The 25,492-nt window shown below is 40.6% G+C and overlaps 2 protein-coding genes across 3 annotated transcripts; one reads left to right on the forward strand and one right to left on the reverse strand.

The window, feature by feature from the left end:
• The first annotated feature begins 202 nt into the window (after positions 1–202).
• POLR3F (RNA polymerase III subunit F) lies at positions 203–14,210 on the forward strand. Of its 2 annotated transcripts, none has more exons than XM_016211981.2 (9): positions 203–376; positions 1,805–1,922; positions 5,184–5,251; positions 5,720–5,787; positions 7,801–7,913; positions 10,787–10,930; positions 11,138–11,245; positions 12,076–12,267; positions 13,325–14,210. In XM_016211981.2, the coding sequence occupies exons 1-9, from the start codon at positions 315–317 to the stop codon at positions 13,400–13,402; spliced, it is 951 nt and encodes a 316-aa protein (XP_016067467.1). In that variant the 5' UTR covers positions 203–314; the 3' UTR covers positions 13,403–14,210. The 2 variants fall into 2 exon arrangements, with proteins under 2 accessions (XP_016067467.1, XP_016067468.1); XM_016211982.2 differs by lacking the exon at positions 203–376 and adding an exon at positions 560–651.
• Positions 14,211–15,364: 1,154 nt separating this feature from the next.
• On the reverse strand, positions 15,365–23,948 carry RBBP9 (RB binding protein 9, serine hydrolase). Its single transcript, XM_016211979.2, has 5 exons — positions 23,850–23,948; positions 22,296–22,338; positions 21,057–21,162; positions 17,564–17,649; positions 15,365–17,169 (listed from the first exon to the last, which is right to left on the reverse strand). Exons 1-5 carry the CDS (start codon positions 23,946–23,948, stop codon positions 16,934–16,936), a joined length of 570 nt encoding a protein of 189 aa, XP_016067465.1. The 3' UTR covers positions 15,365–16,933.
• Positions 23,949–25,492: the final 1,544 nt, after the last annotated feature.

Consider the following 25,492-nt stretch of genomic DNA (forward strand, 5'->3'; position numbering starts at 1 on the left):
GAAGACGCCTTCACCGAGGTCGAAAAATGCTCGAAAGCGGCGTCTCGGCTCAGAAGGAGGAAGCCAGGCTCGTCCGTCCGGCAGGCACTGGCATTCTGGAAGGCGGGCATGAGCGCGCGTAGCGGCGCCGGGGAGCGCGGCGGAGCAGGCGCGGCTCGGTCACCTCAAGCCGACGGGCGAGGAAGGACCGGCTGCGACGCTGGGAGAAGCGCGGCGCCCAGGCGGGCCGCGTCTTCGCCTCTTGTCCGGTCCTGCCGTTTGGGGTCTGGCAGCCACGCTCTTCTGTCCCCCGCGGGGGTAGGAACCGCGTCCTCATGGCCGAGGTGAAGGTGAAGCTGCAGCCGCCCGACGCGGACCCGGTAGAGGTAGAAAGCAGGTGGGTCCGCGGGGGAGGCTCGGTTCCTGGCGCGGGAGCCCCCGCAGGCGGCGGGTCGTTGGGGAGGCAGGACCCTTTCTCCGGGGACCGCCGGGAGAGCCGGGACGAGTTCAGTGATCACGCGGCGAGGGGCCGGCCGGGTTTGGGTCCCCCTCCCACCCCTGGAGAGCAAAAAACTCGAGAAGTTCGAGACGAGTTGGACGGTGTGCAGGTTTGTGCGGCTGTCTCGATGCTGTTGGGGAAGTTACGACGATGCGCTGCCTCCCCGCGTTAAGGTGATCGAAGCTCACAGAGGAGATGGCATTTTTTACCGTAGTCCTTGAGGATGCAGGTTCTGACCCAAGAGCGCCCCTGTCGCTATGGGAACTCCCACGACAGGACGTTTGGGCGAAGTTAGGGTGCAGTTTGTGATTAAAAGCAACAGTAAGCCAACAGTGGTTTCGGTGCAGTATTTAAGTCAAGATTGTAGGGCCCCTAAAGCCTCTCAATTTTATAATTCTCCATCAGTGCTCTGCTATTTGTAGGTTACCACATAGTTTTTTAAAGAACCCAACCTTCTCAGACTGTTATGAGTAACATATGAGGATCCCAGGGGCTTATTTCTGTTTGGTAGGGACAATTCCAAAAGCAGGCCCCAGTTGTGGTAAATTGTCATAAATTTTGGTTTCCCACCAGAAGTATCTGATTTGCCTCCTGCTTGCAGACTTATGGCTGCCCAATGCACTGTATCTTTTTTTTTTTTTTTTTAATATATCTTTATTGATTTCAGAGAAGAAAGGAGAGGGAGAGATAGAAACATCAATGATGAGAGAGTCATTGATCCACTGCCTCGAGCCTGCAACCTGGGCATGTGCCCTGACGGGGAATCAAACCCTGATCACCTGGATCCTAGGTGGATGCTCAACCGCTGAGCCACACCTGGCCGGGCAGCACTGTATCTTAACTTCGTGTGCTTGCATCTGAGAAAAGTGAAGCTGCAGTGTTAATTTTTTCCCCGTGTTTTCGACTTTTGTTCTATTTTAAAGTTCTTATTAGTGAGAAAAAGAATGTTTTCCTTAAATAATAATACAGACATGTATTTTGAAAGCTTTGATTCAAAACCGTCATAGAAACCCAGACTATGTGCCAAATGTGAAAAAAGACAATTTCAAATTGTTCTGCTGGTTTTCCCCCCACTGCCTCTTTTTAAAATTTTTTTTTTTTTTTTTTCACTTTATGTTTTTATTGATTTCAGAGAGAGGAAGGGAGGGGGGGAGAGAGATAGGAACGTTAATGATGACAGAGAGTCATCGATCGGCTGCCTCCTGCATGCCCTGTACTGGGGATCCGGCCTGCAACCGGAGCATGTACCCTGACTGGGAATAGAACTGTCCCACTGCCTCTTGAAATAAGTAACATAAATAATATCATTAATGCCTTTGTTCCTAGGATTATAGAATTATGTCACCAGTTCCCTCATGGAATCACAGACCAAGTAATTCAAAATGAAATGCCTCATATAGAAGCTCAGCAGCGGGCAGTGGCAATCAATAGACTGTTGTCTATGGTAAGGTGAATCCAACTAGTTAATGTAATTACATTTTTAAGTTACCATTGTCATTACTTCCTGTTATTATTCATAAAAACATTGGAAGATGTGTTAGGTTGTGACTGACAAGATTCTAAATCAGGAAACGGCTCAGACTGCTTTATTTGTTAATCTGATTGTCATTAAGATACATAAAGGCACATAGGCATAGTCTCTTCTCACCTTTTGTTTCCCACTCCTGGTATTGGGCCATTCTTTATGAAATATATCCCCCTGATTTTTCTGTGAGTCATCACAGAGCCAACTCATTAGGGTATCATTTTCTACAATCTCACCCTGAGCATTTCAGGAGGCAGGAATGAGTACAGTTAAATGTGACCATTGCTGGGCCCCTGGGAGGAAGTGCAGGCTCAGCCCCCAGTGATAGCAGTGGGTTTTTTTCAGTGAAGCCCTTCTACCTATTCTTACCTTTTCTGTTTTCCTGGAGCCCTAATGTCATTCTCCTCTACTGTCCAAAACACCCCACATAGTGGTACCGCATGCTCTAAATCTACCTGTTTCTCCTTCCTTTCCCCATTGTCAAAATTCCCATGTCCTGAGAGCATTTCAGTTTGTCTTAGTAGCAAGTAGGTAAAACATTTCTATACTAAGGAATCATCTGAAGGCTGATTTGCTTTTTTAAATTTTATTGTTTTTTTTTTTTAGACGGAGGGAGGGAGAGAAAGAGAAAAACACCGATTTGTTTTTCCACTTATGGATGCATACATTGGTTGTTTCTTGTATGTGCCTCAACCAGAGATCGAACCCACAACCTTGGCTTATCAGAATGACACTTGAACTAACTGAGCTACCTGGCCAGGACCAAGGCTGATTTGCTTTTAAATATACCAGCTTTGTTGGATTTCTAAGGGCTCTGGATATGGAGGTTTGAGGACAGATGAACTTTCTGTTAAATTATTCCCTTCAACCTTCTAGTTTAGGGGTTGGCAAACATTTTTATAAAGTGCCACATAGTATATGTTTTAGGCTTTGCAAGCCATATGGTTTCTGTTACAGTAGATTAACTCTTCAAGAAAGTAGCTGTGATTCACACATAAACAAGTGGGTGTGACTTTGTCCCAATAAAACTTTATTTATAAAAACAAGCAGTGGGCCAGATTGCTGACCCTTGTTTTAGCACTAGGAAAAAAGGACTGTTGATTATTTCTAGTCAGTTCATTATGATGAAGGTCTTCAGCTCCAGGAAGGATAGAGGAAGGGATGCTGGGAGGTTGTGGCAATAGAAAATGTTTTTGTCCTGTGACTACCCTTTCACCCCTTTCCTTTCTGTCTGAAAATCATCCTCAGTACCTCCCCCTTGTTTACCATCTCTGTGACCGACCCCACCTACTGTCAGTCGTATTGGCTATAGGCTGTAGGCAGTGGTGGAGCTATTGAAGAATTTTAAGCAAGAGAGTAATTATTAATAAATCACAAGTTATTACTGATTTTAGCTTCTAAATAAGTCTCAAATCTGTTCCTCTATTTCCATTCCTACTATCACTGCATGTGTTCAGGCTCTTGGCTTTTACCTGGACTATTACAGTGCATCCTGACTGGCTCTCCTGACTCCATCTGCCTCAGAGCAGACAGCTGATCTGTCTTAAATACAGATCTGACCAAGTCACTTCCCCATCAGAAATGATTCTTTCAGTGCTAGAGATTTAAGCCCAAACTTATGGGTTCACCACATTGAGCCTCTACCTTCCTTACCTTCCTCATCTTTTGCCATCATTGTGCCTCAAAAGTTAGGTTTCAAAGGGAACAGATTCTGTTTGTTTCCCAGCAACATCATGCTGTTGCATGTCCCAGGTCCTTTGCTTACACTGTCATCCCTGCTTAGAAGGCCCTTCTTCCCATTCTTCACAGATTAACTCTTCGTTGTCCTCTAAGACTCAGTTCTGCTGTTGTCTCCAGGAGGCCTCCCTGAATCCCCAGATGGGGCCAAAGCTGCTTCTCTGAGAGCCCATCCCACCCATTACTTACCTCTGTCTTAATGCCAACCAGATGGTATTGAAGTTAGATGTGTGACTCTCTTTTAGAATTCATAGTCCTAGTGTTCATTAAATGTTCACAGGTTGAATTAAATGAGTAAAGCCTCTAAATTGAGCTTTGTGTCTCAGTTTTGTTACTTAGTGGGATTGGGGGAGGGAGGGTATTACTGCTCAGCCGTATGTAAACCCATTTCTGAATCATGGGTCTGCCCAATCTTAACATGGGAATGAGGCCTCTCTTAGCTGTGGTTTCCCCAAACTGCCAGAAGCCCAGTGGTATAGCCATATAGGTGTTCCTAAGTTCAGACCCAAGGAAATTCCGAAGCATGTCAGACATGCTTTATTTTACTTTTGACTTGTAGAAAAAACAAAACTGTGGTCTTTTATTCATTGGTTGACCTTTCTGCCTAATTTTTGTGTAACACAATAGAAAAATCACATACCAGTAAATGTCACTATTAACTTTGTAAATTTTAATCATCATGTTATAGAATGTTTATGCATGTTAGCTTTTTTTATTTTATTTATCTTTATTGTTGAAAGTATTACAGATGCCCCATTTTCCCCCCATTGGTCCCCTCCACCCTGCATCCATCCCACCCCCAGGCTTTCCCTATACCAATGTCTGTGTCCATAGGTTATGCATTTAAGTTATTTGATTACTCTTTCCCCACCCACTGTCACCCCCACCTTCCCTCTGAGATCCCTGTCTGTTCCATGCTTCTATGTCTCTGGGTCTATTTTGTTCATCAGTTTATTTTGTTTATTGTGTTCCACATATGAGTGAGATCATGTGGTATTTCTCTTTCTCTGGCTGGCTTATTTTTCTTAATATGCATGTTAGTTTTTATTTGAACTTTATATTATGTAAATTATATTCTATTTGTATTATACTTATTTATATTTATTGAATATGTTTTTATTTGAATACAGATTTTTATTCTAAAGCTGCTTATTTATAATTCTTTATGCATTGTTCATGTAACCAAGCCAGGATCTATCATATAAGTACTGGTTAGGTATTAATATTTTAGAAAATGACAAGATAAAGAGCTAAGGTTTAAAAATTGCACTGCATGTGATAAGTAGGCAAAACTTAAATCTCAAGTGAGGAACTGACAAATAACTATGGGAGGTAGGATATTTTAGTCTGTGTAAAATATTAAAGAATGCATTAACATTTGTCATTGGATATGATGTATCTCCAAAGTAATTCACTGCTATTTTCTATTTTTAAAAAATTTAGGGTCAGTTGGATCTCTTAAGGAGCAATACAGGCCTGCTGTATAGAATAAAGGATTCTCAGAATGCTGGGTAAGCACCTAATTATATCATTTTAAGAAAACGTTAATTATTACAAAAGTAACATGTGGTTTTAGAAAAAAGCCAATACAGAATTGCATAATGTCCCTGCCTCCTATTGGGAGTTCCATTTCCCAGAGATAACTGCTCTTAATAATTTGGTATATATCTTCTTTTCTAGATATATATAAATACATATAGGTGATTATATGTTTATATATAATCTCTCTTTCTTTCTTTTTTAACAAAAATGGGATCATTCTATCCATACTGTTTTGCACCTTGTTTTTTCACTTACTCTGTCTTGGACATCTTTTCATTCTGGTACATACAGCCCTGTCTCATTCCTTTTAAGGTAAGTCCTTCTCTTGGTAAATACTTGTGATGACCTTGTCTGCTAATTCGTTTAAGTAGTCATGTAGATTGCTACATTCTCCTGTACCTCTTTTGCTGTTTTAATTCTACTTTATTCCCCTGCAGTAAAATGAAGGGATCAGATAACCAAGAGAAACTAGTTTATCAGATCATAGAGGATGCAGGAAATAAAGGTAAGCACGTGAAGGAAACAGCAGAAAAAACATTGACTTTAAGACCAGATATAGGGACTGAGAGCCTGTCTTCCCAGGGTATGGATCAGCGTGTATGCTGCCATTTATGTAAAAAGGAGAGGAAAATGTAACATACTTATATACAAGGTGGGGCAAAAGTAGGTTTACAGTTGTGAGTATGCAAAACAGTTTATTCTTATATTATTATTAATTACTGTATTACTTTCTGTACCAACAACCGTGAACCTATTTTTGTCCTGCTCTGTACTATACATATGCTTGAAGGACATGCAGAGTGGTGTCATTGTTGACTCAGAGGAGGCAGGAATGAATTACATGACTGTGGGCAGGGATGGAAAGAAACTTCTGAATATTTAACCGTGTGAATATATTATCTGTGCAAAATAAATTAAAAATTAAGATCCCTTTTTTAATCTTCACTTTCTATACTTTGGAAGCCTTAGTGTCTTCATCTTATGTGTAAATTGTGGCCAATAAAAACCTCTGGTTTTGGGAAACAAACCAGAGAGATGTGTAGTGCAGCGTGGCCGTGTCCGACTCGGTCCCGCACAGCTACTTAGTTCATCTGTCTTCACTGGAGAACCGTATCTAAGCTGCTGTTGCTACAATTTAGGATTTGTTTGATCTATAGGCTTTAATGTTTATGATGTAATCCGCAACCTTATAAGTCTTTTATTTACTAGAAAGGTCAATAGACCTATGAAAAAGCCATTCTCTTGTTTAAAAAAAAAAATTCTTCCCATCTCGTTACGCCTCTGCTTTGGGAAGGAAATACGGCAAAATAGTTTTACATAAAATTCCCTCTTCCCATGCAACACTTTGTTTCTTTGAAAGAAACATTATGCCTTCCTGCGCAGGGCTTTAGTGGCTGTAAGAACTATAATCTTCCCATTTCCCATCTCCTAAATACAGTGCCGTGTAAATAATGGGCATGGGTGCTCGCATAACGGGATTTCTTTCCCTTGAGGATTGCAGCTGACCATAGCCCAGGCATAAGTTTGTGTTTCACATGTACAATCTGAAGTGAAATTTATAGGGAATAGGTTGGGGTGCAGGAGGGGATGGAAGAGACAATACAGTCAGGCACCACTTAACAACAGGGATAACTTCTAAGAAATGTATTGTTAAGTGATTTTGTTGTCATTGTGCAGACATCATGGAGTTCACTTACAGAAACATAGGTGGTGTAAACCTACCACACACCTAGGCTATGTGGTACAGCTTATTGCCCCTAAGCTGCAATCCCGTATGGCATGTTACTGTACAGAACAACACAAGATTAAGTCAAGTGCAAGAAAAGCATATAATCAAGAGACAGTAAACGAGATGGATGAGACTGGGGATGTGTGAGGCTGCTGCAGCATACTGTTTTACAAAAAGCTTTTATTTATAAGAAAGTACACCCTAAACTCATGATTAAAAGTATAGTGTAGTAAATATGTAAACCAGTAATATAGTCACTTATTATCAAGTATTATGTACTGTACATAATTGTATTGCTGTATTTTTATATGACTGGCAGGTTTGTTTACACCAGCATCACCACAAACACATGGGTAATGAGTTGGGCTACATTAGGACAGCTATGATGTTACCAGTTGATAGGAATTTTCAGCTCTATTATCTCATCGAATCACCAGTATACATTCGATCCATCATTGAGATGTCAATATGTAGCACATGACTGTATAAATTCAACAACATTCAAGATTTTTTTCTATTACAAATACGTCTTTTTTATTTGTTTTTAAAAAGGTTCCACATGAGAATTCTAAGAAATTTCCATAGAAAATAGAACATATAACTTACGTATTATTTTTGCATATTTTTGTTACTTTATGTGATTCTTACCTCTAAGGCACTTAATTTTCTAATAGTTATGCTCTAGGAATATAAACATATGTATATTTTGCTGATTTTGGAATGAGATATAAGCAGTGGTATTATAAACCCAAATCCTAAAGTTTTCAACTTATGTTACTTTACTTACAGGAATATGGAGCAGAGATATCCGGTACAAAAGTAATTTGCCATTAACAGAAATTAACAAAATTTTAAAGAATTTGGAAAGTAAAAAGCTTATCAAAGCTGTTAAGTCTGTGGCAGTGAGTAGTTTTCTCTTTTCTTCTCCCAGATGTTGGCTGTACATATGTTGCTCCAAGTATATGTCAGGTTTTATTCTTCTTTAAGCTATATTGTGAACTAAAACAATTGATCAAAAAAGATTTTTAAAAATTTAGCTTATATTGGTTTGGAGATGCTGCTTAGATATGTTACTGTCTAGTTAACTCTTAGTGTCTTACCCACTCATAAAACAAAGCTGATTTACTCTATTCAGGAAAGAATTTTTGGAATCATGAACATTTTTCCTGGATTTTGTGATGTGTAAGAGAATTTACTTCATCCTGGCATATTAGATTACTCATTGAACAAATATCTATTGTGCATTTGCTGTGTGCCAGGCACTGTTCTGGGTGCTTGGGATACGTCAGTAAATAAGTCAGAGAAAGATCCCTGCCTTGGTAGAGCGTCTGCTCCAGCACATAGCATTTTTCCTCTCCTCAGCCCACCCTGCCCATCACATCCTTCGGGGGCTCCACGCTCAGAGCGGGGTCCATCAGGGACATCTGCTGCTGACCTCACTGATTTAGGTGTCAAAGGAACCAAAATTCCCCTAAAGTTTGCTTGAACACAAATTTCAGCATGTAAGAATTTGATACTCATGCAAATTGGTGCAGCCTCTACGGAAAACACTATGGAGGGTCCTCAAAAAATTAAAAATGGAACTCCCTTATGACCCAGCAATTCTGCTTTTGGGAATATATTCAAAGAAACCCAAAACACTAATTCATAAGAACATACACACCCCTGTGCTCATTGCAGCGTTATTTATAGTAGCAAAGATATGGAAGCAACCCTAGTGCCAATCAATAGATGAGTGGATAAAACAGTGGTACGTATGTACAATGGAATATTACTCAACCATAAGAAAGAATGGAGCCCGGCTGGGCATGGCTCAGCAGTTAAGCGTCGACCTAGGATCCAGGCAATCAGGGTTCGATTCCCGGTCAAGGCACATGCCCGGGTTGAGGGCTGCAGCTGATCAATGACTCTCTCATCATTGATGTTTCTATCTCTCTCTCCCTCTCCTTTCCTCTCTCTGAAATCAATAAAGATATATTTAAAAAAAAAAAAAAAAAGAAAGAATGGAATCTTTTATCCATTTGTGACAGCATGGACGGACCTAGAGAGTATTATGCTAAGTGAGATAAGTCAGACAGACAAAGACAAATATATGATTTTACTATTTATATGTGGAATCTACAGAACAAAATATATGAATAAATAAAACAGAAACAGACTCATAGATACAGAGAACAAATTGATGGTTGATGGAGGGGAGGGGAGTTTGGAGAGCTGGGTGAAAAGGTAAAGGGATTAAGAAGTTCATATTGATAGTTACAAAATAGTCATGGGAATGTGAAGTACAGCACAAGGAATATAGTCAATGATACTGTAATAACTATGGTGCCAGGTGGGTACTTGAAATATCAGGGGGATCATTTTGTAGGGTATATGATTCTCTAACCACTATGCTGAACACTTGAAACAAATGTAAAATAATGTTGAATGTCAACTGTAATTGAAAAATAAAATCAGGTGAACTGCCAAAAAAGATTTAATAATCATTTGATTTTATTTATCAATGATATTTATGTCATACCACTCCTTAAATTAGAATATTATTTCTGTTCTACATTTTTAGTGGATAATTTCCAATATATACAAAAGTAAAGAAAATAATACAATGAACTCCACATACCCACTAGCTTCATTTTGACATTTTAACTTTTATTGAGATAATTTACATATTATAAAATTAATCCTCTTAAAGTGTATGATTCATTGGGTTTTAGTATACTCACAGACTTGTGCATCCGTCACATTCTTCTAATTTTAGAACATTTTCATCACCCCAAAATGTGACCCCACTAGCAGTCACTCCCCAGCTTCCCTACCCCAAGGCCCTAACCACTACTAATGTACTTTCTGTCTCTATAGATTTGCCTATTCTGGACATTTTCTATAAATGGGATCATACAATATGTGGTCTTTTGGGTCTGGTTTCTTTCACTTAGCATGATGTTTTCAAGGTTGCAGATTAAAGTAGTATAAATATTCATGAGTCCATACTGATAGATAAATGCTTGAATAAATAAATGAATGGGGCAGATTAGACAAATCTTCCCAGACAGAATAATTCCAAATTTATGTAGACACTTCACCCTAAAGGAAGCAGAGCATAATTCCCAGTCCTTAACTGTGGGCTGTGCATGGTGACTTTCTTCCAAGGAAAGGGCAGGAAACAAAAGTAACTACAGTGAAGAAAACTGTGAATCACCTTTATCCAGGTGATTAAGGTTAGTGTCAACACTGATAAGTCATATTGATGACAATCAGTCATCACTTGGTGACAATCAAATACCCTTGATATGATGTGATAAGGTCATTTGATCTCTATGGTCTTTTTTCAGTCTCATCATCAGAAAAACATCAGACTAAATCCCAATTAAGGGTATTCTACCAGTAATTCTCAAAACTGGCAAGTTCATCAATAGCAACACTTAGAAACTGTCACAACTAAAATTTGCCTTAGGAGACATGACAGCTAAATCTAATGTGGTATCTTGGATAGAATCCTGGACCAGAAAATGACATTATGGAAAAATTAAGAAAATACTAATGAAGTGTAGATTTTAGTTCATAATATATCAATATTGGTTCATCAGTTGTAACAAATGTACCCTATTAATGTAAGATGTTAATAATAGGGAAAACGTCACAAGGTAAATGGGAATTCTCTACCATTTTTACAATAAGTAAATCTAAAACTCTGATGTTTTGTGTGTTTTTTCACATCTTAGTTTTGGGAGACTGTTAGCTTATAACCACATCTGCTATGCATGCTTTTTCCTAGGCCTCGAAAAAAAAGGTGTATATGCTCTATAACCTGCAGCCTGACCGGTCTGTGACTGGTGGAGCCTGGTACAGTGACCAGGATTTTGAATCTGAATTTGTAGAGGTGCTTAACCAACAGTGTTTTAAGTTCCTACAAACGAAGGTGAGGCATAATTGAATAAACAATCATTTCTTTTTACGTTTCTTCATAAAGAATGTTTAATTTTGTAGGTCTTGTTTTATAGGAATTAAATATTAAATTGGTACTTTTTACTAAACAAAATATGTTCTGCTGTTGATTTCACTGTGTATAAATTGTATTCATAAAACACTAGTGCTCTTGCTGAGATTTATGTTTCTATCCTTATAGGCAGAAACAGCCCGAGAGAGCAAACAGAATCCAGTGATACAGAGAAATAGTTCGTTTGCTTCATCACATGAAGTGTGGAAATACATCTGTGAACTGGGGATTAGTAAGGTCAAAGCTGTTTCTAATTTTAATCTCATTTTTAAAAACTTATTTATCATAGGGATATAGTTTACAGTTTATTCCAAACCTATTTGACCCAGACCCTTTCTTCAGTGATAACCTGTGACCATTCTGCAGGACCCACTTTGAGAAAGCACTTTCCTGAGCCAGTTAGGCAATGTCGATCGTTGCCATTGGCACTGTCCGCAACGTATGTACTTGAGCTTGGGAGATAGGGCAGCAGAGTGGAGGACGCTGGTCGTACATTTTACAATCCGAATTCAAAAGTCTGTTCTGACAAGTTGTTGACTTTCTCGGACATTTCAACATATGTGCCAAACATCAGTCATCACATCAGTTGTCATTTATTGGTAGTTTCCTTCTTATGAGATATATGGTGGTATTAGCATATTTTTTTTGAAGACCTATACATAAGGTACTATATACATAAGGAAACTGAATGCTTTTCATGATCAGAGAAGAAATTGGACCCTTGGACCAGTCATTTTTCATTTCCTAGATTTCTCATTTATTAAAAGAAAGACAGGAATTTTGACTAAAGACTGATGTCTAAAGTACCTTTCTGCTCATGCATTTTATAAATCTCCATCAAGTTCTTGCCAAACAAATGTTACAAGACTTTCAGATTTTACTTACGAAATAAAGATATCAGAAAGTGTCAAACTCAGTTTGAGGTAAGATTTCTGTCCCTAGCATTTGAGTGGTTTGTGCTAACTTGGACCATTGTTCAACCTCTTTGTACTTTCGCTTGTTTTTAACCCTTCCAAAACAATGTCTCCTTGTCCTTTTGTTTCCTTTTTAATATATCCCCTTTATAGGTAGAGTTGTCCATGGAGGACATTGAAACCATTTTGAATACACTCATATATGATGGGAAAGTGGAGATGACTATCATCGCTGCAAAAGAAGGCACAGTTGGCAGTGTAGACGGACGCATGAAACTCTACAGGGCAGTCAATCCAATCATCCCACCCACGGGGTTGGTCCGGGCCCCCTGTGGACTCTGCCCGGTGAGTTAAAGGGGCTTCACTTTACACTTGACTGCCACCAAGTGCAAATGCCACGTAACATACCAGCAAGCATGCTCCAGTTTTCTGACTCAGGGTTGACCAAGAACTACTCAAACCTCCATGTAACCTTTATCACAAACGTTTAATGAACAAATCATTGTCTTACCTAAGAAATTTGTGTTTTCTGTTCTTGGCCCTAAAATGGACCAATTTTGACAACCATTAATCATTTAACCTAAGTAGGATGGGAAATGAGGTTTGTTGAGGACTTACCATGGCCAGACATGTTTTTGAAGATTTATGTGATTTCATTTAACCCTCCTTACGTCCCTTTGAGCTAGTGGTGAATTTCCCCTTAAGTAGGTAGGAACTTAGGCTAAGGAAGACCTGAGAGCATGCAGCTTAGAAGTAACAACCAGGATTCAGACTCCAAGGTAATGTTCTTTCCCCTGCAGCATGCCCAAGCACTCATTCATTCATTCATTCCCATATGGTTTATGAGTGCCAACAGTGTACTATAGGCACTGTCCCAGCCCTCATCACATTTATATTCTTGGGCTGTGAGTCTGTTTTATTTCATTATACTGGCCCTTTTCTATACATCTAAGCACTCCATGCCATGGTTTGAGTTACTAGAAAAAAGGCTAGCGTATTGGGAATTCTATTCAGCACCCTTCATGAAAAGGAAGGTAGCTAAACATGAAACAGTTAGTCAAAACTAAGTCATTCTTATGGTATAGATCTCCCTTCTTGTATTCCTGTTACCTGCTGATAGCCTTTTCCCCAGTTGGCAGGCGAACATGGTCATCTTAATGCTATAGTATAAGGTTTCCCAGATCATAGAGCAGGTCCTATTATAGTAAGTTCTTAAATACAGCCCTAATCTCTTTCAATTTGAAAGTTTTGTCTTAAGTAGTGCTTTAAATAAATGTTTGGGTCTTGGATATTTTGTTAACAGAAATTTGAGTTATAGTTGACATTTAATTTGACTTGATCTATTAGTGTAATAATTTTTTTAAAACTTCAGTTTGAATATAAACTTTTTTCTTTTTTAAAGGTTTTTGATGACTGCCGTGAAGGTGGTGAGATTTCACCATCTAACTGTGTTTACATGACAGAATGGCTCGAATTTTAGTAGAGGGCTAGGAACTTTATGACATTTTTCAAATGAAGTTACTTTGGGAGCAAGTAATTTAACTCATGATGGAACATCAAATTCCCGTGAAAGCAAACTTCACAATAATGGATACAGACTTGCTGCTATGAAAATATATATTTTTTATCTATGAAGACTAAATTTATATTGGTAGAGTATCCAACAGGATATGAAGCAGGTAAGTGAAGTCCATTCTTGAATAAATAAAATACTCTGAAGTTCTGGACAACAACATCGGAAGCTTTCAAGACTTGATTGTCCAAGAAAAAAGAAGCCAACAAATGCATATTCACCACTGGATAATGGCTAGAGTCTAAAAACGCTTGTTTTGAAGTTATTTATTAGTTTTCAGGGAAATTGTTTATACTGGTTCACTATCACCATTTATGTTTTCTCAGTGGTTCCAGTGAGAAGAAATTAAAACAGGGAGGGTGGGAAGAGCAGAGCAGTCTACGCACTGTGAATGGAGGGGAGAGTTGGAACATCCCTTTCCCACACTATTGATTCCTTTTTACGTGAGAAATATTTAGAGGATTACGCCACTGCGTTTACCGCAAACCTAAATGATGACTATTGTTAATATGTTTTCAGTCCATAAATAATATTATTCTCATCCTAAAGGATTCTTTTCACTAGATCTTCTTTGTTAAAGTCTTACAAGTTCACTCTGTGACTCAATTGTGTTATTTACTAGGATTTTCCCCCTAGATTCTTAGTATTTTAAATTAAATACTAATTAAATTAAATTAGTTAACTGCTAAATAATTAAAATTAAAACTAAAAGTAATCCATTGTCCTCCACACTTTATTTTCGGGAGGGGTACCATTCTTCTGTTCTTGTTTTAGATTAGTTTCTTTTCCTTATTCTGTTCTAAAAATCATGATGTAATATGTCTAAACTGAGCAGAAAGCTATTATAGTTGTCCTCAGTTCTAACAGCACTTTCAATTCCAGGCTTGAGCCATATAGAAAACACTAGTTTATTTGATGTAGTGTTGCACAGAAGTTAGCTGGAGGGCTTTTTAGGATCCCAGCTGTTGTATTTTCCCTTTTAACTCCGTTTAAAAGTTTCTGTGTCACCCTGGCCGGTCTGACTCCTTTGAGCATTGGCCGGTGCACCAAGAGATCACTGATTGATTCCCAGCCAGGGCACATGCCCAGGTTGCAGGCTTGATCCCTGGAGGGGGTGTGAGGGAGGCAGATGATCTATGGTTCTCATCACTGTTTCTCTCTCCCTTCCCCTCTCTAAAATCAATAAAAACTTATTTTTAAAAAAAAGGTTTCTGTATTTAGTCCAAAAGTATGGTACCAAAGGAAAGGAATGCAAGCTCAGCTACTTCAGAGGCCTGAGTTCAAATACCAGTTTGTAGATACTCCAAATGGACAACCATCAGAAGGGTTATTTTGAGATAAATGGGGTTTGTAAAATGAATTCAGCTCAGTAACCAGTTTAAGAACCAGATAAATTCTGTGGCCAACTGTATAGAATTAGGATTTGATAACACTAGCTCTTTGAAACAAAGGTCATATAAATGTTTTATATATATATATAAAACAGAGAATCTAGGAGCCTGCAACTATGGGTTTCTATTGCACCCCAATGAGAGTTGGAATGGAAATAATATCTCTTTCCTGGGACCTGGCCTATCACAGGGGCATTGTCTTATTTAATAAGCAAACTGAACTCCAAGGAGAGTTAGAATTGGAGAGCAGGAACCAGTTTTAAATACAGACTTTGCATTATGTCTTGATAACCGGAGATTGATTTTTTATTCAGAGATTGATTTTTAAAGTTTACAATCAATGGCTAAAATATAAAAATATCCCTTGCCTCACTAGAATAAAGAATCTCTTTAAACATTTTTCTCAGAGTGCATTTTAAATTCTGAATATTAAGGAGGAAAGACACAATAATTTAAAAATACAACACCACTGGTATTTATGTACAGGAGTAAACTCTGACCAAAACAAATACTGGGGCTCTAGACCCATGACACCAAAAAATCAAATTGTGAGTGAAGTCCTAATCCTTATATTTGATTTTCATTTAGTATAAGGTATTTTGCTCACCTGAGAACAGTTATTCACTGGAGTCTGTCAAGGCCTCACTGTGGTTAATAACGAGCCGTATATAGTCAGACACAGAATCATGAGAATCTATGATTTGATGGATGGTGTAAACGAACAGTTAAGGATTCTTCTGTGAAACTGCTCTGATCTTAGTTTGGTGATAAGTTTTATGGAGCCATGATTTTTATGGTGATCGACTAAGCAAACTAGTCAAGTAATTTCAAGCAGAGTCAGTTTTACTTCGTACTATTACTAGATGGATGATGAGGGGAGAATATAAAATACATGCCCTAGACTCCAGTGCTGTCCAATAGAACTTTCTATAGTAGCAGACTGGAAATGGAGGCAATACTCAGGGATTGTAATAGGCAAAAACTGTTGAGAAATGAAAAAGGGTTCTTTTGACATGATCAGAAGAAAAACCATGGAGTGATGCTTGAAGTTAAAAGGTAGAACTCTACAGAACAAAAACTTGAGGAATGGAAAGATTATTTTAAAAATTAAGACTTTGTAACAAAATCCAAATTGTTTCCATGATTTTATCCTTTGACATTATGTTCATTTCTCAGGCTTTGTAGAGCCTTTTAAGGCACCTGCCTAAGTTAATTATGGCACAGGCCCCAAATGGGTGGCTTGGATTTTGTGTGTGTTGCAGTGTTTATAAATTTTTTATTTATACTGTAGTTGCCAACTAAACCGTATGTATATGGACTGGACATAATTCACGTACATATGGAATATACATACATATATATTCCCTGAATATAAAAACCACTGTATAAAGTTTTTCCTCGAAAAATCAGAAAATTGGCAATACCTTGCCACATTCCCACATTACATGAGTTCTCCACGTTGCCCTTGTCCTCGAGTACCACTGTGGTCTTAAAGCTGATTGCTCGTGTTCCCTGCCCAACCCTTGCAGACTCCTGCCTCACAGCATCCTTATGTTTCATTCGCAACCTGTTTGAAGGACGGGAAGGGAGGGCAGGCTGTCAAAGGTGAAGGCCCCAGCCTGGGTTTAATGTCCTGGGCCAGCTCAAAATAGCTAGTGTTTTGAGCTCTAAGCCAACACTCTGGACCTTCAGTCATGTTTTCTTTCTCTAACAAAATACAAAAGTTTTACTTCAAAGAGTACAATTCCTGTAACATGCATGAAATTTACTTAGTTTTAATCTGGGCTGGAAATCAGGAAACCCGGGTTCCATTTCGGTCTTACTCACTTTGGGTGGTTAAGAAGTCCTTATGTCCCTTATCATAGAGAGAAAATACTGTTTTAATTCAGAGCAATCTGGAGAGATGTAGATTCTATGGAAAGTGGAAATGCTATTTGTAATTTAGTTCGAACACTAAAACTTGTGTTTGTTTTTTAGGCATTTTTGATGATTATTTACCTGTAATCTGATAATTGCTCTACTATACTGGTATGCAAAATAGCAGAGATCATTCTTTTTGTGCTGGTTCTTTCAGCATAGATTTCACCACATTAATCAGTTCGGGAAACTCCGTGTTTTGAAAGTGGCCACGGTCGGTGAATCTGTACAACTTGGCTTCCAACCTATCGGCCACTTCTTGTTGTTCCTTCCAGGGAAGGAAAGGGTCATCAGTGGAGCCAAACTGCACAATGTGAGGGCAGTTGGCTTTGATCTTCTCCCACTGCCAGGGGCGGTTGAAGTAGCCTATGGAGAAAAATACATATAACCTATCAGTGCCAATGGGCAATTTCCCTTCTAGCCATTCTAAAATATGTAGTGAAGACTGTAGGAGAAACACAAAGAATCAGAGCCTAAGTGGTTTTCAGATCCGGGAGCTTGAAACCACGGGTACTTGTGAAGGGGAAGTATGGCTCAGATACAGTCAGGCCTTAAGGGTTCCATTCTAGACTATGGATTAGAAATGGTCTACGCCGCTCAAAGTGCCAAACTTATAGCTAAAGATGGGTGGTAAATATTTTTCATGTGCTATCAGATTTTTTTTGTAGCTTATCCAAAAGACAATGCTGTTCTATGACCTGAACAAGGAGCCCTGTGACTAGAGGAAGGGCGCCTCTGCAGTTTCTGCCTTCAAACTTACCACTTGCACGCTCGTTTTCATCTCCTAAGTCTGACGTGTACGCAGACACCAATATGATCATGTAGACTCGATGTGTTTCTGCATACCTGGGGGGAGAGAAATGACGTTAGCTAACATTTAACGTTAAATCTGGTCACCAGAGTCAGTTAACCACCAAAAACTCATTTGGTTTCGCTTATAGGAAGCATGTGCTATATGCTGTTAAAGTTAATCCGAAAAATAGTAAGTAAACTGCAGAACTACAAGGCCAATGGTTAATCACTTAACCGTGGCTACTTAATGATTTTCTACTCATTTTTCAAGGTAGTCCAAACCTCTTCTGCAATCCTTTCTGAATACACAGAGAAAGTAATCATTTTCTTCAGCGTGTGCAATCTACCTTTAGTATATATCAGCATTACTTGGTTAACACGTAGATTTCCAGGCTCAGTCCCAGAGCATGATTCAAAAGGTTGGGAATGAGCCCCAGAAATCTGCATTTGGAGGAATGCCACCTCTCCCAACCCGACCATATTTGAAGAAACACTGCAAAATGTATCTCTTTTACCACACGCTCCATGTTGCATTGTATTACTCATTTGTGTAGTAGTATATCTATCTCCCCCAATGTAAACCATCAGTTCCTTAAGGGCACATCTGAACCTCAATTGTCGTGACCCTGGTGCCTAGTACAGTGCCTGGTAAGTAGACAGTTAACTTTTGCAAATAGTTCCCTCAGCAAAAACTAGGCTAAGGTAAGACATAGAATGGTAGCAGTTTCAAGGAGCCTTTATGCCAGGAAAGATTTAGGGTTGGTGTTTTGTACTTGCGCCTAAACTTCTTTCCCCAACCTACAGAAAAGTTAGAATGACAAGCACCTAGATTAATGCATTAATTTTGCTATATATCACCCCTAAATACTTCAGCATGTATCCCTAAGAATAAGGCTATCCTCTTATGTGACTACAGTACCACTATTACACCTAATAAACTTAACATTGAAACAGTAATGTTAACTGTATTTTCCCCCAAATGCTTTAAAAACTGCTTTTCAATCCTAGATCCAGTCAAAGATCATGCACTGCATTTGGTTTTCATGACTCTGTAGTCACTTTTAAATTATTCATGTTAAATAACATTGGTAATTTTTAAAAATTTAGGGTAGTGCCCTGGCTGGTGTTGCTCAATGGTTAGAGCATTGCCCTGCACACTGAAGGGTTGTGAGTTTGATTCCTGGTCAAGGGCATGTACCTGGGTTGCAGGTTCAATCCCTGCCCCAGTCTGGGTGTGTGTGGGAGGAACCAATCGATGTGTCTCCCTCACATTGATGTTTCTCTCTCTCTCTCTCTCTCCCACGCTTCCACGCTCTCTAAAAATAAATGGAAAAAGTATCCTCAGGTGAGGGTTAACAACAAAAATTTAGGCCAGTTGTCTTGTACATTGTCCCATAAGCTGAATTTGCCTGTTTTTTCATGATTAGACTGAGTTTAAACACTTGGCAAGGATGCTACATAGGCGATGTTGTGAACCTCCCAGGCCTTCCTTCAGAGGCACCTGAAGCCAATTTGTCCTATTATTGCTGAGATTAAGTTGGATTACTTGCTTAAGGCAGCAATTTTCAACCTTTTTCATCTCCTGGCACATAAACTAATTACTAAAATTCTGAGGCACACCAAAAAATACATCTTTTGCTGATCTGACAGAAAATAGGTACAATTTTGATTCATTCACGCTGGATGGTTATCGTGTTGGCTGTTGTAGTTTGTTTTTATTTGACAGGCAAAAGAGGTCAGTGCCCCTAACTAGTCAGGATTTGCACGTTTCAAAAATCCTTGTGTACGCCAGTGTGCCTGCTGTGGCATCAGTTGCAAACTGCAGACTTAAGGTGATATCCATCAAATCCTTCCATTGTAAAGTCACTATTTCCCCTTTGTGATTAACAAGTAAACTGTGGGGTGATCCTCTGTGACTGTCGATATCCTGTGCCCCTACAATCCCCCATGGTTTTGGCATCTATTTTTCTCTTTGCCTACCTTAACTTTATTTTTTAAAAATATATTTTTATTGATTTCGAGAGAGAGGAAGGGAGAGTGAGAGAGATAGAAACATCAGTGATGAGAACCATTGCTCGGCTGCCTCCTGCATGCCCCCTCCTGGGGATCAAGCCCGCAATCCGGGCATGTGCCCTGACCGGGAATCGAACCTCAATCTCCTGGATCCTAGGTCGATGCTCAACCACTAAGCCACACCTGGCCGGGCCCTACCTTAACTTTAGAAGTTAGTTCGTAGAAGGTTGCTGACAGTCCTGCAGTGAGTTACAGGGATCTTTAAAAGAGGGCACATCTTCATTAGCCAGTGGCCTGAGAAAAATCCAGTTGGCCTTGAGTTTGTATAGATTTCAACAGAAAGGGATTTCTTCATTTTCCAGACAACCCTTGGCAGCTTGTAAGCACTGACTGTACCGTCATTGTGTAGCTCCATATTGGAAAGCATTATTCTTCTCGTAGCTTTGATTAGTGTGGCTGAAAGGTTATGGAATCTGGTGAGGCTCTCTGACATGCAATTCTTGCGACATCTTGAAGGACTGCTTGGGATGAGGCTAGATGAATGGAAACCACAAGCCTTTGCCATCCAGCCTGGCAAATATGGAAGAAACCCAAGCCAACAGGCTTATTCAGCCACCTAAATCCCTAACCCCTGGCCTTATAAACCTAAAGGGAGAGGTGTCATGTTCTATGGAGAGCATCGGGGATGTGCCCATGGGTCCTAAGCACTTAGCGGTTAAGGAGGAAAGGAGAACAGCCTCTAATCGCTAACAAATATTTATTGAACACCTACCATATGCCAGACACTCTTCTAGGCACTGGGGTTTCCGAGTCAGAGTGAACAAAGTCCACCCTCATGGATCTTACATTCTATCGGCAGGAGACAGATGAGAAATAAACAGGATGTCAGATGATGGAAAGTGGCATAGATAATAAGGGCGATGACAAGGCATAAAGGGACCAGGAGTCAGTGGGGTGAGGGGTTTCAAATGGAGTGGTTAGAAGAGGGCCCCACTGAAAGGGGACATTTGAGTAGAGCCTAAAGAGAAGGAGAAACCAGGCTGGTACCTAGGGACAGAGTTCCAGGTAGAGCAAGACCAAGCATGGGCCTAAGGTAGGTGCACACTTAGCATGTTGAAGAACTACAGTGAGGTCTAAACCAGGCTCGGGGAAGGAGGCAGACATGACATTAGAGCTACTGGGAGCCTTGAAGGCTGAGGATTTTTTCTGAAGGGATGGGCAGTGGCTGGGGTTCGAGCCACTAATGTTTTCAAAAGATCACTGTATCCCAGTAAAAGCAAAAAACCCCAATTTTTTTAATCCAGTAACCAAACCAGGAAGGAATTAGGATAGGTTATGTTACACTTTTGAGGTCAGCACTGTTCTCGGCAATGGAAACCAGATATACACAAGGTTTTTCCCAAGCAGACTTGGTCGGAGCCCACATGGGGTGATAACAAGGATCCCACCTCATGGCTGCAATGGCCCCGGAACTGTGGCCTATGATGATGGTCTTCTCGTCACAGTGCAGCTCTGTCTCCATGAAGGGCAGCCAGATGCTCTCTCGAGCTGTAACTAAGGTTCAGGGTAAAGAAAGAGTCTGTCACTTGATAGGGACAGCCTTAGTCTAATGCCGCCCACCTTTCTAATAGAAGACTACGCAGCAGTTCACAACTTTGAAAACTTCAGGACTACAATGGGAAATGGGGCCACTTTAATAGAGACAAAGATTTGTATGTTGCTCTTTGAAAGAATCAAATCTGTAGTCCTTTTTTAAAAAAGACAATATTGCCCTGGCTGGTTTGGCTCAGTGGTTAGGGCATTGGCCTTTGGACTGTAGGGTCCCGGGTTTGGTTCCAGCCAAGGACACGTACCTCGGTAGCAGGCTCAATTCCCAGCCCTGGATGGGGTGCGTGCCAGAGGCAACCAGTCAATGTGTCTCTCTCACATCGATGTTTCTCTCTCTCCTTTCCACTCTCTCTGAAAAAGCAATGGAAAAAATATCCTCGGGTGAAGATTTAAAAAATAAAAAATTCTCAAATTTGTATATAATTTCTTTTCAAAACAGAAATTTCTGAGACAAGTCATAGCCAAACTCCAAACAAAAGTGGCATTGTTATATTTTTAAATATTAGGACCTCATAAATGCTGTAAAGTTTTGTGTTACCTCTGCCTCAAGTGAAACACCCATAAATTTTGCCTGGAAATATTTGTTGAGTTATAGAAGGGAAAATCAAGTTGTTTACCAAGTTGAAAATTAAATTTTACCAAGTCCAACTGCTTTTCTTTTTTTCCTTTTTTTAAAAAATCCTCACAGAAGGATATGTTTTTATTGATTTGAGAGAGAGAAGAAGGGGGGGAGAAACATCATTTGGTTGCCTCTTGTACACGCCCTGACCGGGGATCAAACCCACAACCTAGGAATGCTCCCTGACTGGGCATTGAACCCGCAACCTTTTTGGTATATGGGACAATGCTCCAACCAACTGAGCCACCTGGCCAGGGCCCACATGCTTTTCTTGATCCTTACTAGAATTGTCTAGAATGTTTTTGGTATACACCCCCCTCCCCAAGCTACCTGCCATCATTCGTTCTTAGGTACATATTCTCTTTGGCTGCTCTACTAGAATATTCTTGCTCTCTACCAGGAAAATGCAAGATCAAAACCCAACAAGAGGAGGCTATTTAAAAACACTTTTAATACTCACAGGGGTCAGGCATGTTTTTAGCCAAACACTGGAAACCAGGTACCTATGACATGAGAGGGGAAAGAAAGCTATAATAAACAGCTTAATTACAACTAATACTTTGCTAATAAACAGTGTGACACCTGATATGATCTTTCTCTATTTTAATAAGTATTTGTTTATGTTATGAAATGAAGCGGATTAAGCACTACAGGATTACATATGAACATACAGTCCCTCTCATGAACTTCATGTGTCTGTAGTTCTGTATCTAGCCAGCTCTGTAGGTCTCTACATAGAAAGACCTATGTGTATAGAAAGGGCATGACTGAATGTGTTCTAGACAGAATGACCCAGAGCCAGACAGACTGTGATACAGAAAGTTGGAGACTCTCCCTCTCCTTTCCTCTCTCTGAAATCAATAAAGATATATTTTAAAATAAAAAGATGAGAGAGTCACTGATCAGCTGCCTCCTGCACGCCCCCAGCTGGAGCTCAAGCCCACAACCCAGGCATGTGCCCTGACAGGAAATCGAACGGAGATCTCCTGGATTCTAAGTCGATGCTCAACCACTGAGCCACTCCTGGCCAGGCCAACCCAGGAATTTTATTCTAGAAGCCTACTCTAGAGCTCTAGAGGACGGCAACCCAGGAAGCAATCCTATTGTCTGGTTATGGAAGAGAGTTAAACCCCAAGATGTACAAGACAACCTACAGTAGAATGCCAATTTATAAAGCTCACAAAGAAGCCAAATTAAACAATATGTTGTTTAAAGGATACATACATAAGTTGCAAAAGTACTTTAATTTTTAAAAGAGCAAATGCAAAAAAAATTCAGGATGGCAGGGAAATGGGATGAGGGGCACAGAGATGGCTTCTATTGGTAATGTTCTAGATTTTAGTTTGATGATGGATTCTCAGGTTTGATTACATTATGACTCATTTACATACATGCTACATAAATCCTTTGTATATACTAATTAATATTACATGTTGAATTTTTCAAAATCTGAGCCAGGGAGCAAAGAAGACAGCTGTAAAACTTCATGGGGCCCTAGCTGGTTCTGCTCAGTGGTTGGAGTGGCTGGCCCACAGACTGAGGGGTCCTGGGTTCGATTCCAGACAAGGGTGCATACCTTGGTTGCAAGCTCGATCCCCGGCCCCCAGTCGATGTTTCTCTCTCTCTCTCCCTACCTCTCTCCCCCCCCCCCCCCTCCACTCTCTCTGAAAAGCAATGAAAAAAAATATCCTCGGGTGAGGATTTTTAAAAAAACAAGAAAAAAAATCTACTTTATGGGAAGCCCCAAATCTGACCCCACAGCAGATCCAGGGGGGTGGTCTGCGGTTCTGAGAGGTGGTGCCTTGTACTCCAAGGACTCAGAGAAGTCCTCCTGGCAGCTTTATCAGGGTTCCGACCACCAGTCCTGGAGCTGAAGACGGCAGCAGAGGAGAGGAATGAAAACACAGGGCTTGGGGCTGGGGAGCAGCGGGGAGACGACGGTCCAGCTTCAGGCCGCCAGCCCTCCTGTCCCCCCAGCTCCGGGCTGACTCCCCGCAGCGAGGCGCCCTCCTACCTGATCCAGCCTCTTCTTCACCCAGCCATACCAGCCCTGGGTGGCCACGTCCCCGCCTCCGTTCCCGGGAACAATTACTGCCTTGCTAGGACAAGCCATGGACGCAGAAGGGCCTTGGCACCCCGGCGGCCGACCAGCAGCGCTTAGAGCCCCAGAGCGAGTGGGGGGAGCCTGCCGCGGCCTTCTGGGAGCTGTAGTTCCAGGGAGCCAGCGGGGCAGTCCAGTCGCTCCGGCCCCCCTTTCTCTACCGGGCACCCGAGGGAAATCACCTTTTACTTGCCTCTTACTGGCGCTCGCATCTCCTCCTCTTGATTAAGACAGGCTGTGACATGCCCAGAATGTGTTATGTCTTTACTAGAATTATTGGTATTTCCATAGGAAAGTGTGCTTCTAGTTCCAAACCTGCAAAACACGACTATTAGTTCAGGGTTCCTGGAATCCATATCATTTCTCCTTCTGATTTCAAAACAGTTCTTAGTATAAGCACCTCCTAACTACCGGCATGAGTTTGTTTGCTCCCGGGGTGAGTCCTTTTACTGGTGGAACTGGGGCAACTGGTGATCCAGGGGTCTTTTGAGAGCCACGCTTTCCTCCCACCAGGCCCGGGGTTGGCAAAATTTGGGCAAAGAGATCATTTGTGAGGCTGTGGCAGTAATCTGATGAGAGAGGATGGGGGCCTGAGCTAAGTAGATAAATGGAATTGAGAAATATTTAGCCCTAGCCAGTAGGCCCACGGACGGAAGGGTCTCGGGTTCGATTTCAGCCAAGGGCATGTACCATGAAAGGCAACCCATTGATGTGTCTCTCTCACATGAGTTTTTCTCTCGCTCTTCCTTCCACTCTCTCTGAAAAGCAGTGGAAAAAACGTCCTCTGGTGAGGATTTAAAAAGAAGAAAACAAATATTTAGAACAGCAGATCAACAGGGCCAAATGATTCATTGTTAGTTTTAGGGGTGGAGGGTTAGAAATGTAGAGGAAAATATACAAATTTGTTCGTTATAAATTCTGCATGACATAGGAGCCTTCATGAGGAAATGAAGACCCAAGGAAGCAGTTAAACCTGATGGTTTTTATGCTACTAGGTTTGATGAAGCGTGGAAAGTCATGGGGAAATGTGATGGGACAAAATGAGCAGTATGGGTAGTAAACTGGGGGAAACTTAGCAAGGCCTGTTCAATCTGTTTCATCTTTGGAAGGAAGAATGCTCCTCTACTCCTGGTGAAGGGAGGGGACCTTTCACATGAAGGACTTAGGATCTGCTTTAGGGAAGGGAGGGGGAGGTCAGAGTCCTTCCTTGCATCTATAATTTCTCAAATTCCTTCAGGTTAAAATATTCAATATGCCGAGGTGCCATATTTTGTAGTAGTGTGTCCTGAACCCTGTCACAGGGGAGGCCAAGGATAACTCCCTAGTTTTCAGCCTGAGTCACTGCGAGAATGGTATCTCCAAGTGAAACAAAGCACAAGAGACAGGGGTTAGTTTAGTGGCAAGGGGAAGTATGAATTCAGTGTAGGACATAACGAGATTGAGATGCCCGAGAATATCCAGGGATATCCAGCACATTGTTGAATCTTATGTTAGTTAGAGAAGTACCAGCCAGAAATACAGAATGTAAATGATACACACTGTATCATATCTCAGGG

The sequence above is a fragment of the Miniopterus natalensis genome, chromosome 7 (genome assembly GCF_054644295.1).
Source record: "Miniopterus natalensis isolate mMinNat1 chromosome 7, mMinNat1.hap1, whole genome shotgun sequence".
Classification (NCBI taxonomy): domain Eukaryota; kingdom Metazoa; phylum Chordata; class Mammalia; order Chiroptera; family Miniopteridae; genus Miniopterus; species Miniopterus natalensis.

Excerpts from the sequence above, each read along its gene's own strand:
- RBBP9 (XM_016211979.2), bottom strand. The coding sequence starts at position 23,948 with ATGGCTTGTCCTAGCAAGGCAGTAATTGTTCCCGGGAACGGAGGCGGG. Across the intron at positions 21,163-22,295 it reads TAAAAACATGCCTGACCCCT|TTACAGCTCGAGAGAGCATC; the intron begins GTGAGTATTAAA and ends CCTGAACCTTAG. Across the intron at positions 17,170-17,563 it reads TGAAAACGAGCGTGCAAGTG|GCTACTTCAACCGCCCCTGG; the intron begins GTAAGTTTGAAG and ends TTTTCTCCATAG.
- POLR3F (XM_016211981.2), top strand. The coding sequence starts at position 315 with ATGGCCGAGGTGAAGGTGAAGCTGCAGCCGCCCGACGCGGACCCGGTA. Across the intron at positions 5,252-5,719 it reads AAGGATTCTCAGAATGCTGG|TAAAATGAAGGGATCAGATA; the intron begins GTAAGCACCTAA and ends ATTCCCCTGCAG. Across the intron at positions 11,246-12,075 it reads GTGAACTGGGGATTAGTAAG|GTAGAGTTGTCCATGGAGGA; the intron begins GTCAAAGCTGTT and ends TCCCCTTTATAG.